Source organism: Falco punctatus (assembly GCF_963210335.1).
Source record: "Falco punctatus genome assembly, chromosome: 7".
Taxonomy (NCBI): Eukaryota; Metazoa; Chordata; class Aves; order Falconiformes; family Falconidae; genus Falco; species Falco punctatus.
Window position 1 is genome coordinate 62,826,070 of NC_137587.1, and position 15,195 is coordinate 62,841,264.

At 44.6% G+C, this 15,195-nt stretch overlaps 1 protein-coding gene across 2 annotated transcripts in view; it reads left to right on the forward strand.

Annotated features, from left to right (window-relative positions):
* Nucleotides 1-15,195, forward strand: part of SV2B (synaptic vesicle glycoprotein 2B) — a 75,498-nt gene that overhangs the window by 54,571 nt on the left and 5,732 nt on the right. For both annotated transcript variants that reach the window (XM_080395204.1, XM_080395205.1), the window contains 8 exons: nt 3,580-3,760; nt 4,384-4,535; nt 6,393-6,526; nt 7,698-7,787; nt 9,889-9,999; nt 11,111-11,199; nt 11,935-12,099; nt 14,686-14,819. In XM_080395204.1, the coding sequence (XP_080251330.1) occupies nt 3,580-3,760; nt 4,384-4,535; nt 6,393-6,526; nt 7,698-7,787; nt 9,889-9,999; nt 11,111-11,199; nt 11,935-12,099; nt 14,686-14,819 (1,056 nt within the window). The remainder of the gene's footprint in view (nt 1-3,579; nt 3,761-4,383; nt 4,536-6,392; nt 6,527-7,697; nt 7,788-9,888; nt 10,000-11,110; nt 11,200-11,934; nt 12,100-14,685; nt 14,820-15,195) is intronic.

The following is a 15,195-nucleotide window of genomic DNA, read 5'->3' on the forward strand; positions in this document are numbered from 1 at the left end:
GCTGCCCTGCCACCAGCCAGGGCACACCAGCTAGAGGACAATAACAACCTCCTCCACCTCCTCCTGGCCTGGGACGTTTTCTTTGACCAAGGGGATTTGGATGAACATCTGCCATCCAGGGAATTTTTTCCGGGGAAAAAGAAATAGTTAATTCTGGCAGATAACTTTTTCTTCCTCATTGGGGTCTGGAAGCGTGGGCTGAGCTGTGCTGTGAGCCACTCGCACGGTGCTGGCAGGGCTCCCAGGGTGGCTGCGATGCGCCAGTGAGTGGACACAGGGTGCACCATCACTTCTGGCTGAGATCAGAGCTGCTCCATTAAATGTAGCTCAGGGGCCAGGATAAAAGCATTAAGCCTTACAGCACTGCATTAAGATTCTTCCTTCAGAAAGATTTTGAACTGAAAGTTTTTTTCCTCAGCTCTCCCTTGTCATTTGCACTTCTGTGAACAAGCTGGAGGCCAAAGGTAATAGAGAAAGAGATCCCAGATTCTCAGGTGTGTCCATACCTCCTCTGGCTGCTGCAGATCAGCGTCTGAAACTTTTACACACCTTCAGATCACCTCACCAGGACAGCTCGGGTCAAGAGGGTAGGGCAAGGAGTCAATACTGCAGAGCCACAGGCTTGGTGGAGGTACAACGGTGGTGGCAACTTCCTATGCCACGGTTCTGCTACAAAGGCTGTTAAAAGGCAAGAACAGATTTTTTTTGCCTTTGACACACAAAATCCTGATTGCCCAGTAGACATTACATGGATAGAAAAAAAAGCATTCACAGAGCGGTGACCCCACCACCCTGCTGTGGAGCAGGGGAGATTTCAGAAGTCTGAACTTTTCCACTTCTGATCAACATGAGACAAGCATCCTTCAGATGCTGTAATGGATCTCTGCTGCATAGCTTTTAATTTAGTAATGCATTTCAAATCTAGTGTAGGTATTTGCAATCAAAAGACAGAAACAGCTGCCAAATAACTCTGTGCATTAGTCCTTGGCTTTGCTGGATGGCACAGAACAGCCTTCAGCCATCAGACTGATCATCTTGTTTAAACATTAACAGACTTCAAAAAAAAATTCATCATCACCTTGTTTCCCAGGTGATGTATTTTTGACAGAACAGGTCCTGGGGAAGATGTTGGCTCTCAAGAGAAGTCAACATTTGGTTCAAGGTGAGGCATGACCCTCCAAAGGGATGTTCTTCAGCCGTGCCTGAAAAGTGTTCCTTTTAGCTGCATTTCTTCGGTCAGTGAAAAGGAATGTTTCCTATCAAGGCAGTGTATTTACTTGCTCAGCATCTGTTGGTTTCACTAGGATCCGGGGATGCAGGGAACTCTGCCGCTTGAGTTATGGCATTTCCTTCAACCCCTGCTCAGCTGGGTTTTGAACCTAACATGACCGCATTCTCCAAACATCTCCAAGCATCATTTTTTCCTTCAAGAACTACTTGCACTGCAAGTTCTGCTTTCCAGCAAGCAGATATTCCTCCATCCTGACATAATTCTGCTCCTCTGGATCGTATCCAGCCATGATCAGGCTGTGTCAGGATCTCTACAGCATGACTGTGCAGCCTATAGGCATAGATTGCCTATGGTGTGTGAGATGACACAGGAGGTGTTCTGGGAACAGCTTCTTGCACCTCTGTGCTCCCCAGGAAGCACAGCAGTTGCCACCACTTTCTTCTGAAATGTGGTGATGGTGATGCTGCTCCTACTCTGTGGACCACTAGCTTGCAGTAAGCAGCTCTGAGACATGTGCGGCTCAGTAGCCATGGAGCTTCCAATGCAGCAACAGATGTGCTGCCCCAAGCCCTTCCACGCCAGCAGCTGGCAGAGCCATCAGAGCATGCAGTAAAGTCACCTGGTCACCAAGAGTTTTGGTCCTGCTATGCTAAGGCGGAGGCAGCCGCAGGCACGCACAGCAAGTGGACAAAGCATCAAGGGCTTTGTCTTCTGCACTGTGAAACCAAGAATAACTTCAGTAGCATGGACCCATCTGCTGATAACCTGTCTCCTTGTGGTCTTGCCTCATCTGGGCTTTTTCAGAGGAGCCTTCGAGACATAGGCTCCTGCCTGATCCCTTCCACCCTTATATCTTTCCTGGCTCAAAAGAATGAACAGAACTTCTTCACAGGGAAGCCTAAAACAAAAATCTGAAGCCCACACACCAATACAGCCTTCCAAGACCAGCTTCATGCTCTGCTAGCTGCTGGACTGATCAATTATCAATTCCCAGGTGTTATTACTTAACAGCAGTGCAGATCATTTCACTTTAGCTGAACAATGTTTCCAACTCCCTAGCACTGATTGCTATTAGATTTTAAATGCTTAATATCTGATCCTGCTTTCCTTTCACATCATAACACCTGCAGGCTTCAACAGGAATTTTGCCAGCAAAAGGACCATAGCTTGTGGTCCTTCCTAGAGCTATTGCTCACCAAAGTCGCTGCATCTGGAAAGCAGACAAAATAAATAAATAAAAATATTCCTGGACCTTTGATCGTTATTGATTAGTGCTATTTACACTGGTACCTGCATAAAGGAAAAGGTAATATAATAGGTGGCCCTTCTGGTGGCGGTGGCGGAAGAGCCAAGGACAACTGCTGTGTCTGTAGACCACAGTTGCAAGCACAGTGAGCTGGGTACAGGGACTTGGTTTGGAGAAGAAAACCATTCTCTCCTGTTCAGCCTGGCACTAAATGTAGTCACTGAAACTGTCTTTTGAGGATCCCCTAGAGAAGATCTAATGAAACCGAGTTAAAAAGAAGAAACCGTTTTTCTTAACGATGTCAGAGTGATAATACTGTAGAGCAAACTGTCAAGACAAGCAGTAGGTTCACCCTTCTCCTGAAATTTTCATAACAAGACTGCACTCTTTTCTGTATGTTGTCTTTTAGTTAGAAGCCAGAACTTGGCTCAGTAGTGAAGGAGGTAGCTGTGCTACACAAGGTGAGTCTCAGTAACAGACTGCTCCTTTCAAGTAAAGCTAGGAAAAGTAGAGGATGAAAGAGATGATATACTGTGAGGGAAGCACGGGTAGGACAGGTAACCTGCAGAGATCTAGCCATGCTTTAGCAGTCTCTCTGCTCCCACAGCTTTCCGAGCACAAACAGCAGCCAGAGGCAGCCTCCTCCCTGTGACCCCCTTGTGCTCAGGGGGGTTAGCAGAGTTAAGACATCAGATTTCTGTTATATTGTTGGTGGCACATAGCTGGGACACGTGCATCCTAAGCTGCTTATGCCTGGCCATTGCTTACGTGCGGGGGATGTGTAAGCCGTAAGGTTGGGAAAGAAAGATGGGGGTCTAGTGAGACGGGGGTATGTCTGTATTGCACAATGCAGTGCAGTAGGGAGTGGTGCGAGCTAACGGGCACAAGGTGGGGAAATTAAGTTCCACAGGTGGAAAGAGCTGGCACCTGAGACAATTAATCTGAGGGGGGTGGGGTATCTACTTTAGTACAGAGTATGCTGGGTTGACATCAGCTGCCATACAGGAGCTTTAAAATCTGCTTCTACATTGTGTACTGTTTCCACTTGGTTACCAAACTCAGTCTCTCTCTCTCTCTCTCTCTCTCTCTCTCTCACTTCTAGGCTTGATAGTCTACTTAGGAATGATGGCAGGGGCTGTCGTGCTGGGAGGCCTTGCTGATAAACTGGGAAGAAAGAAATGCCTCACCATATCACTTGCCATCAATGCTGCCTTCGCGTTCCTCTCCTCCTTCGTCCAAGGATACGGATTCTTTCTCTTCTGCCGCCTTATCTCGGGCCTCGGGTGGGTAACTGGTGAATCCACCCCGTGTCCTGGAGGAGTCCCATCACAGCTGAGCGGTCTGGGTGTGTGGGGTAGGAGAAGGAAGGCTGCCCCCGGGAGATACATCTCGGGTGCCAAGCTGGGATGGCACTACCGTTCAGCACGTGTGGTTGCATTACCTCACTCTTGACCCTTAAAGCGTTAGTGGTAGGAAAGTTTAGTCATTGACATTCTTCTGGTGCTGCCCAAATTGTGCAGAAAGGTGAATGAGACTGAGAAATGCCCACCTGGGTTTGCAGCCCTGACTGCCAGGGCCTCCAATGAGAGACTCAGCAGTTCCCATCGCCTGCCTGTATTTTGCCTCCCTAGATAACAACAGAGAAGATGTCGAGGTGAAGAGCAGGGGATTACACTGGCTTTATATAAACTGTAGAGGAAAATCAGTTTTCAGAGCATGAGAAGCATCTTGTTTATCTTTGATGTCTAATACCAGTCCAGCCACAGAGATTTGCATTGCTCCTACAAGTCTCACTTTTGTGTAGTGTGTCTGTGAGTGTGACCTTCCCTCTTTATATGTGCAATCCTCACTACAAAGACATCATAGAAGACTCTTATTCTTCCCCTGTGCTGTTTTTTCTCCTCAGTATTGGGGGTACCCTCCCCATCGTGTTTGCCTATTTCTCTGAATTCCTATCTCGTGAGAAGAGGGGGGAACACCTGAGCTGGCTTTGCATGTTCTGGATGATTGGTGGCATTTTTGCTTCAGCAATGGCCTGGAGCATCATCCCACATTACGGTAATTGGTTTGTGCTATTGACTTTTGACAACACCACGTTCCTGCATCACTGCACTACTCCAAAACCCTGCACAGGTAGTGTTAGTCGGTCCTTACACATCACAGCATAAACACTGAAAATAAAAGACACCTGAAGTGCACACAAAAGGTCTGATAAATTGACTGCATGAATGATTGATTGATACTAAGGCTGTAAATAGGACTGGCGAGGGCTGCTTTACATCAAAAGCTTCAAACATACCCCTTGAATTATACTGCTAGAGCCTGAGCTCTTAATCTAAATGTCAGTGCATTCAGGGAAAGCTGGACCGAGATTATATTGCAAAAATTGATCCAGTTATCAAAAATAACTTTAATCAGGGAATTACTTGGTACAATGAATGACATCAGTGAGAACAGCACATGCTCTTTTCCTTAGCCAAATGCCAGCGTGTATCTGGCAACACATCTCCCCAGCATGTGACAGGCTGGAGTCACATCTGACTTCACCTGAATAGGTTCAGGAGTGGAATGGGTTCCCTGCCCATGAGCTGGAAGTGGGAGAGGAAATAGTAGAAGGATGTACTCCGAAACAGATTCATAATCTGAGGAGCAAAAGTCTGCGTGTCACGTGGTATCCTTGTAACTCCTGTATATCCTAGGCAAACATCAGAAGCAAATATCTAGTGGAAAAGATTAATTCCCTCAGTATTCAGTGACACCAGCTGTTTGCAAAATCCTGTTTGAGGAAAGTAGGACAGGCCACAAAGACCATGAAGAAAACACTAACATTTAGCTACCTATCAATTTATTTTTACCACGTTTAAAGTGCACGCAGTATAAAGAAATGTTCATGCTTTTGATTGATATGACAGACCATTGGAACAAATAGGCAAACTTACTGCATAGTGGTTGAAATAATTCTATTATATGCAACTACATTTGTTTTAAAAAGTCCTTATGTATTTATATTACATTCATTTTTCAGATTATTTCTTGATGTGGTCTTATAGCTTCTCTTTTTGGTGTCCCGTGTTCCACCTACTATTTTGGAACTTTGTGAAATGAGTAGAGCACTATGGCTGACTCAGATGAGACCTCTGCAGAAACCATTGCTTGATGATTTCCTTATTATGTGAATGAAAATGTTTATAGAAAAACACTGAATTAAAAATTACTTCTCAGATTTGATCTTAGGGAATGTAAATGGAACAATGTAAGAATGATGCTGTACTTTCTAGCTCTTAGCAGGGGAATACTTGACCTGGTCAGACATCAGGAAAAAAGCAGGAGAGGGGGAATCTGAAATGTGGGATTAGGTTCCTGATTCTTCTAACTTGGAATCCCAGCTCAGGTTTTGCAGGTCTGGAAAAAAATAAACTTGCTTTCCTAGCTCACTTCCATAAAATGTGAAATACCCGTGTGACGTATGAGATGGAAAGGAGCTGTCTCTAACATGCCTCTCAGATCAGAGAAGATTTAACCTTTGTAAACTTTTTGTAACATCACTAAGCAGCAATAAATTATGGCCCTCATTCCTCTACCCTTTCCCAGCCGTACTTGCCTACAGCTGCGTGGAGCTATTCTTATCACTGGATGATTTCTAAACTCAAAGATAAAAGAAGCTTTTTAAAAGGCAGAGCCTGTACAAGTGTGTACCATTTTCCGTAATGAACATGAAGTTCATTGCTGCTGTCTACTTGCTGTTATCCACTGAACATGCTTTCGAGCCTCTGAGAGCCATCGTTACTCAGACTAGCAAACTTTCAACCTGTCTCCACGTCATACAGGGCTGTAAATTTCAGAGCTGGTTTAGGAAAGAAAATCCTCAGAATTCTTGGTTAGTTTTTAAAATTTTTTGGCTCTTTCTGTTTCCAGGCTGGGGGTTCAGTATGGGAACCCAGTACCACTTCCACAGCTGGAGAGTCTTTGTGCTTGTCTGCTCCCTGCCCTGCGTCGCCTCCCTGGTGGCACTGAAATTCATGCCTGAAAGCCCGCGGTTTTTGCTGGAGGTAATGTGATTAATCTGAACGATGCAGTCTGATATTAGCAGAGAATAGCTGGTCCCTAAGGTGTCATTGTCTGTCTGTCTTTCTCCCCTCGCACACGCACAGCATAAGCTCAGAGGCAAAACCACTCCTACATGTCTACGCTAGCTCCACAGATTGCTTGAACCCCAAAGACTATAGGCTGCAGGGTCAATCAACGATGGTTAGTGCCTCACTGCCAAAGGTGGTACAGAAAGAAGGTGATGAGGACTGGGAATTTTATAAGTCCAACCAAGTCATTTTGAAAACTTCTCACGGAGTTTGGGTATGTAACTACTGAATCCTGGTGGAAGAGCAAAGGACAGAGTACAATTTACTGAGTAAAATACACAAACCTCAGAAATCTTAAGCAAGTATTCTTTACTCCCCTGTCACAGATGGTGAAGGGGCTGGAGCATAAGTCTTACAAGGAGTGGCTGAGGGCACTGGGGGGGTTCAGCCTGGAGAGGAGGGGGCTCGGGGGGGACCTTATCGCTCCCCACAGCTGCTGCAAGGGGCTGCAGCGAGGGGGGTCGGCCTCTTCTCCCAGGTCACAAGTGATAAGACAAGAAGAAATGGCCTCAAGTTGTGCCGGGGGAGGCTTAGATTGGGGATTAGGAAAAATTTCTTCACCAAAAGGGTTGTCAAGCACTGGGACAGGCTGCCCAGGGAAGTGATTGAGTCACCATCCCTGGAGGTGTTTAAAAGACACGTAGATGTGGTGCTTAGGGACATGGTTTAGTGGTGGCCTTGGCAGTGCTGGATTAATGGTTAAACTTGATGATCCTAAAGGTCTTTTCCAACTTAAACAATTCTGTGATGATATGATTCTAAGTTAACCCTGCAAGTTTTAGCAGAGGTGGGATTAGAGCTCAGGTCTCCTCATCCATCTCCTCTTCTTCTGGTTTCAAAACTCTGTTCCTGACTCCTCTTCTGCCTCAGACAGTTTTAGGGTAACTCCTTTCTTCAGCACAGAGATGCTGCGCTCTGTGAGTACAAACTGTGATTTCAGCTATCTGCATTTACTGCAGCCAGTGCTGTATGTGTGCTTCTTCTCCACTATATTGGACCTCTAGAGTTGGTTTCTCTCTATGCTTCGATAAATTACAGAGCTGGCAACTCCAACATTTGTTTTCCTTTTCTTTGGTGTTTTTAGATAGGTAAACATGATGAAGCCTGGATGATCCTCAAGCAAGTTCATGACACCAATATGCGGGCCAAGGGTGAGCCAGAGAGGGTGTTTACGGTGAGTTTAGCAAAGCCATCAGCATGTAAAAAGAAAAAATGGACATACCTTCCTTGGCGCAGCACAGCACCAATTTTTTCTTCCTTGGGACTCTCTCCAGACTCTCCCAGACATCGGAAAAAGGGCTCTGAGATAGGTTTTTTGCATTTAAAATTAGATGCCAATCTGTTTTTTCAAGAATTAGACAATCCTGTGAATTGCAGTGAGTACTCTTAATTTCTGGTGTTACTCTACAGTGCATAGACCAGTGATTTTCCAATTACACATATGCTTATTTATTCTGCTCTAAGAGAGTAAGACCAAACAAGAAGAGTATTAGTCATGTGGGAGATCTGAGTCACTCCTTTCTCCATTCTGGCTTCTAATCAAACTCTGATTAAACTTCACGTACCTTCTAATGAGCTTCCCAAACTCCACCTGCCTCATAGCCGATCTCTAATCTCTCCAAGGGAAAGTGGGATGAGTGGCTATTACTCATTAGTCTGCTGCTTGTTGTGAAAAAGGTCACACCAGTGGACTTCATTAATATTAAAATCAGGTAAAAGGTGCATGCTGGGGTTAGTTGCAAATTACCATAATTTAGCTGTAAACTCCTAGGGAGCCAGCCAGGGAATAGCTCTTGATTTGTGCTTTTAAAGATGAGACTACATGTGCTTTTAAAGGATGGAGAAAAGGAAATATGGTTGTTTGTAAAGTATGTCTTTTGGAACAAGGAGAGCAAGGCTCCATGTTCAGAAGGGTTGTCATGAAACAGGGCCCCTCAGAAGTGATCCTGCAAGAAAATTAAAGTTTAATATCTGTGCATGAGAGTTGTGTGCAGGTTCAGATAGGAACTTAATGAGCATGTGTTATTTTTAGGCTACCAGCCATCTGACAAACGTGAACCCTCATAGCAAAGGCGAAGGAGACCTGCATGGCAGCAGGAAAAGAGGAATCAAACTTAAATAAATGTGTGTGTGTGTATCTATGTTAAAGTAGGGCACTGTGAGAGTCTGAGCTGAGTAAGAGAACGAGGGAGCAGCTGCACAGCATTCATTAGTGCTCATTACTCCATCCGACAGTGTCATGACTGCCGCGGCATGAGCTGATCTCAGTATCACACCTCACGATATGGCGCACTGGCTGAATCAAGATTTACTGACATCCCTTGGCACGGGCGGACAATCAGTGTGGCTGGTGTAGCACAAACTGTCAGATTTTCTGTTTTTCTGATAGGCCAGAAGTTGCCAGTTTATGGTGAGTCAGCTGGTACCGGGACAGTTCCAGATCTGACATTTAAACAGTGCCAGCAAGAGAACACGGAGACTCCGCAGCTGAGCCAAGGCTCCCATTCATACTCAGAAATTTATTCAGTAAATTTTCACCTCCTTGTTGTGTTTACAAACAGATCTGCTTTCCTTGACTATGTCCTTTATTTAAAGTTACTGAGCAAATATTTTCTGGGATCCATTTTTAAGGTTTTTTTTATGCCATCCAGGTGTTCAGTGTTGAAAATTCAGACTGTTTTGGTGATGTACACTGATTGTGAGGTGTGGGCTTGCTTGATGACAGGATGCATTTTCAGATGCAAAGATTCCCATCTACACGTTCATTTGTCATAGAAGTTCTGCCAGTGGTACTTAAAAAGGTGCTGAATGAGAAATATTCCTGCCAGTTGTCTTTGAAGAAAGAGATTCTGTGGGTGCTGTTTGATGCAGATACAAGTGGCTGATCTTGGAGATAATTTTTACTGTAATAACCTATTCCCAGTTTCTAGTGGGAGCCTAAGGGATAGAGAAGTAAGGCACATTAGCCAATAAATGAAAGATTAAAGTGGATGTGATACACTTAAAACATTCTACGGATGGAGAGAGGGAGAGAGAAAGGGTGGAGGGGTGGATGAAAGGAAGGAAGGAGAATAGGCTTCTTTCCATAATAAAATTTCTTGCTGTAATTAGATCAGTTAGCTCAATTGTTAGTGATAACATTCAAGGAAGAGGTAGTAAGTGGTATCAGGTGGAAAGATTTCCCAGAAGAGAGTGGAATTTAAAATCCACCCACAATCAATTCTAGAAACTTCAGTCTGATTTTTTTTTTCTCCTTTTTATTTTCTTTTTTCCAGGTTTCCTATATCAAAACTCCAAAGCAAGTAGATGAATTTATTGAAATCCAGAGCTCAACAGGGACCTGGTACCAGCGGTGGCTGGTCAGAATCACAACTACTTTCAAACAGGTAAAGAGAGGGAAAAACATCCCACAAGGGCTTCTGAGCTTCAGGCTCCAGCGCCTCGCTGCTTTGGGTCACTGTGTCTTGAAACCCTGACTCTCACTCAAAAACATCTGCTGGTGTTTGCGGAGGGCTGTAATCTCATTGCACTTTCTGTGCAGATGTGTGCAGCTGCAAACTCCCACACTGCCAGCCAGGCCCCGAGATGCCCCATGAGCCTCACAGTAGTGCCGCTGTGCAGAGCTTCCAGGACAAGCCACAGCTCCAAGCACTTGACTCTCCTGATTGATTCCCTCCCCCCCAAGCCCAAGTGATTTTACCACCCACAGTGGATTCAGAAGAGTGATTGCTCCTTGGTCCTGCTGAGACCGAGTGTCTAACAGTGGTATATTGTCTCTGGCTAATTTGACCTTTCACACACACTGTGCTTGCTTACCTATGCCCATGCAGAACTTTGTGGAAAATCTTGCTAGATCTTCTAGTGTAGAAGGATGAGCTTAAAGTAAATGAGACTCTTCCTTAATTAATAACAGTTCAGGTGCTATACTATTACTATATTTATGTAGCAGGTGAAGAGCACGAGGAGTTATGTCCCCTCATGTTCCTGGCAGTGTTTTCTGCAGGGTCAAGAGGAACATATCTCGGTCTGCCTCCTGCTCTGCTTGGCTTCATCCCTACCTGAGTTCATCTTACCCCTCCTAAAGTGCCAGCAGTTTGGGGTTTTCCTCTTCAGCAAGCTTTGGAGCTCAGTTTGAAAGCGCCCCTGAGACCATACGTATATTTAAAAAGACAAAATCATCAGAGGCTCTGAGAACAGGCTCATATCCACATTTACTGATACAACCTGAGACACGGCATCAGCCCAGCCCTAGTCATGCCCCCCAGTCATTACAGAGGTTTCAGGTCAAGTACCCTGGCACAAAGCTAAGTGATCTTTTTGTAAGTCATTTATCTCAATAAATATGGTTTTCAACAAACGCTGAATATAAGCCACACATCTGAGCTTCCTCCAATGAGCCCTTTTTACTGACATTAGATTTACGATGCACTCAGAAATTAATCAGCCAAGTGTCTGCTTGGGCGTCCTGGCAGCTCATTCCTTCTCATGGATTTGTAGGTCTGGGACAACGTGCTATATTGTTTAACAGCCCAGTACAGGATGAACACACTGATGCTGGCTGTGGTTTGGTTTACAATGGCCTTAAGGTAAGGTACTTCTTTAACTTCTTCAGGAAACTAGAGGGCCCTCAGAGTTTGAGTAATCATTTACACATTTAAATAAACTATTAAAAATTAATCCTGGTCTTATTTTAAAGAGTCTTTGTGTACCAAGCCTTGCTCTCTTATGAACCATTGATCACTCTGATTGCTTATAAGAGTACAAGGTGCTTTGAACAGACCAGGACTTGAGAGGTGGGCAGTAGGGTGGTAGTATATTGACTTTCTCACCCCTGGATCTTTCATTTGATCTTGTCCACACAGAAAAGATACAACCCTACCCGATTCTCAGCTGTTCCTTAGTCTAGGTCAAAACTGTTCAGGTGAGCCTGAACCTAAACTACAAGTAAACTTAGTCCAACTCTCACTTAAACACCACACTTAAAGAAGTTTCCAAACTTTCTACTGCTCTGCTAGTCTCTTGGGCAGCAAGGATAGCACATTGCTCTATTTCCCAGCCAAGGAATCAAACTTAAATGAATTGTTCTGCTTGAAGTGAATGAAAATGGATCAACATGCTTCTGAGATGAGCTGAGTGTGTCCAGCAGGGAGACGCTTTGCTTAGTCCTGTGTCAGGGCTGAGCACGAATTTGTATCAGAAATTGATTTGCATTAGGAGTTTAACAAGTCTACAAGTTACGAAGTAGATCATTGGAAAATCACCACAATATTTGCAGTGTCAGTATCTTGTACCCGTAATGTACGTCTCCTATCCTGCTACAGTTACTATGGCCTTATCGTCTGGTTCCCTGATATGATCCGGTATCTCCAAGAAGAGGCATATGAATCCCGAGTGAAGATATTTGATGAGGAGGAAGTCTCACACTTCACCTTTAACTTCACCCTGGAAAACCAGATCCATAGAAACGGGGAATACAGAAATGATAAGTAAGTGAACAGAACTTGGTTCAGTGCATTTGGAATGAAATACGTTTCTAGAAAACTTTTTTTTCCCCCATCAACTTGAAAAACTCTGTTGTTCTTTTGGATGCTCAGTTTATATCTCTCAGATCCCAAAGGCAGTTTTCCACAGACCAAATATCCTTTTTATCCTGTTTTTCACACACTCTGCCCCCGCCACTGTCATCTCCAGAGCCAAGGGGATGCCTGTGAGGAGCCCTGCTTCCTTCCAGCAGCCCCTCGCTGGGAGGGGGGCGGTGGGCACCCACCTGGCTGGGCAGCCCTGGGTGCAGAGGTGACTTCCCTGAGCACACACTGACATCTACTGGCCTTGGGCAGCAGAGCCCATCACTTGTGAGACTGCTCTGCTGCCTCATTTCCAAAAGGAAAAGCAATTTTCTCTTGAAGTCCTCAATGCGACCTGCCCTGCCTTCATCCTGCAGCCCATCAGTGCGTGCTGTGTCCCGGCCAGCTGTGCTTCTGGCACACCGCTCGGCATCTCCCCCCAGAAGGAGTGCGTCACCTTCTCTTCTAGTGGTTTGAAGTCATTGAGGTCACGGTAGCGGAACATCACTGCTTTCCTCCCTTTCTTCTCCTGTTTGGGGTGGGCCTGGTGGTTTTTTCTTCCGCATCCACACCCCAATCACTCTGTGTTCCACAACGATATAAATCCTCGTGATTTCTAGCAGGCCACTATCACTTTTCTAAAACCCAATAAAATGTGTGGGAAAAATACTGCCATGTAAACCCAGTGGCAATCCAGTTGCCCCACGTAGGCTAGGCAGAGTGTTGCTCCAGCTGCCTTGCTGTGTGGGGAGGTCCCGCTGGGTGTTCTTTACTACACGAAGCACTCGTTGTTTTAATCTTCACGGGTGAAACCATGCCTCACTGCCCAGCCAGGCTGTTCCTCTCTCCTCAGAAAATATTTGTCTCCGTTTCCTTGGTATATATCTGATAGACATCGGTGGGGAACCTCAGCATGTGTCCCCATGTCCTTTCAGAGACCTTCCCTGCAGCAACGAGCTGTGCTTGACAGTATAAACCTAGCCCCATAATTCCTATTCCCCTGCCTATTGAGTAGCCAAACAAAGTCTGATGAGATGTGGATGGTGGTCACATTTTGGGATTAGGGAACCTTATCTCATACCCAGATGAGATGCTCAGTTCTCACTAAGTCCATTGAGAATTAAGGATGCTGAGCACCCTTGCAGGATGAAGGCATAAAGATGTGATGTACCCCACTATTCTCCTGCCTTGGTGTTCTCCAATTCACAAACTTAAAACCAGATCAAGCCCATTCCAGTAATGCCCAGAGCATATCTCAATATGATTTATAGCTGCGTTTTCCCTCCAGCCCTTGGAGTTAATGAGTTAAAACTCCATTGAACACCAGGCCGTTGCTATGTGGCTCTTTTAAAGATGGATGTTAAGAAAGCAGACTGCAAGAGAGGGACTTCTAACAGTCTTTGGGAGTAAATACATCACAGACCATTACTGAGCAAATGCAGAACATCTTAAGTTTTGTTGTAACCTGTGAGACCTTCTACACAGAGCGAAAGACTTGAATAGTCTTCTTGTGGTACTTTGTGCATTAATAATATCTGTTAGTAGCTTCAGTTAAGAAACCCTGCAGTGCTCATTTAGTGATGTAAACAGCCATCACGCTACATGGTGTTGTAAAGTGCTCGATTCAATTAAGTTTCTCAGAGTATGTTAGAAGGCTTTTTATTCAGTGACAGTCGTGGCCTCCTTAACTAGAGCAATAATGCTTGCTCTTAATAGCTCCTTACATCTTCCAAACATGCCTGTGCATTAACTAATACATCTTCTCACTGTGCCTGCAAAATTTCACAGGTGAATCAATATTGTGTCATCCTTCAGACAGGCGGGTCAGACATGTCAAGCTTCCCATCAGAGAAGAAATCAATCACCTGACACAGTTGATTATTTTTAGCGTAATCTGTTTTCGTTACAGGATAAGCAATAGTCCCCAAACAGAGATGGTTACAAGCAGAACGCAGATAATCTCCCCGCACTCTAGAAACCCTGCTGCATTTTTGCTTAAAGAATCAGTTTGACTTTAAACAACTCTCAGAAGCCTTTCACCAAATGTTTCAACGGGCTCCTGATAATGTCTGGTTTTATTTATGCTGGAGGAAGGGGCAGAATAAGGAAGGCAGCTAGGTCAGCTCACAAATAAAATGCCACGTGGTGAGTGATATTATGTCTTCTGCAGATGGACTAGTATTGAATGTGAGAGGACTTGTGTACACTCAGCCTTAGAAGCACGTTTTCTTAGATGGGACTAGTTTGAGGAATAGAAAAACTGCCAGAAATCCTGAAAGGCCTATTTCTCTTTAAAAAAAATCCTTCTTCAGACCCTTCTCTCCTACTAAAATACAAAATAAGTAAGCATGGAGTTGGAAGGACAGTTATGCATTCAAGCAATGCCTTTTCTGTAAACGACCCTAGAAACTGCCTTTGGTGCTGTGACTCCTGAAACAGCCCTTACTTGCTGTACAGTGTAGGAAACAATGTAAGGCACGGGTTCAAGTTCTGTTTCCTACCCCACAGATTTATTGGCATGAAATTCAAGGAAGTAAGATTTGAGGATTCATTATTTGAGGAATGCTACTTTGAAGATGTGACATCCAGCGAGACCTTCTTCGAAAACTGCACCATCATCTCTACTGTCTTTTATAATACTGGTAATGGGATTCCTGCTAGGGTCTCATCTGTGTAATCAGGAAGTCTTTTATCAGATACTGGGAGAAAGGATGATAAGGATCTGTGCATTTGGGTGTGTGCTCTGTGTAATGAGAGTCATAGTAGAAAAAAGAGGGGGACACATTTGGAAGGAGTCTTCAGGTTGCTCCAACAGTGTTTTTAATCACATGGCTTCTGGTGTCATGGGCATCTGCATGGGAAATGCAAAAAGTCTGCACTCAGACCTTGGCAGGTTAAAGTAATGGCAAAATGCTGAGCACTTTAACAGCTTGATTCGACAAATGTGGCTTAAACTATAATTTTAACCAACCTGTGGTTGATGATCGTAAGCAGTACAATATTCATTAATCCATTCTG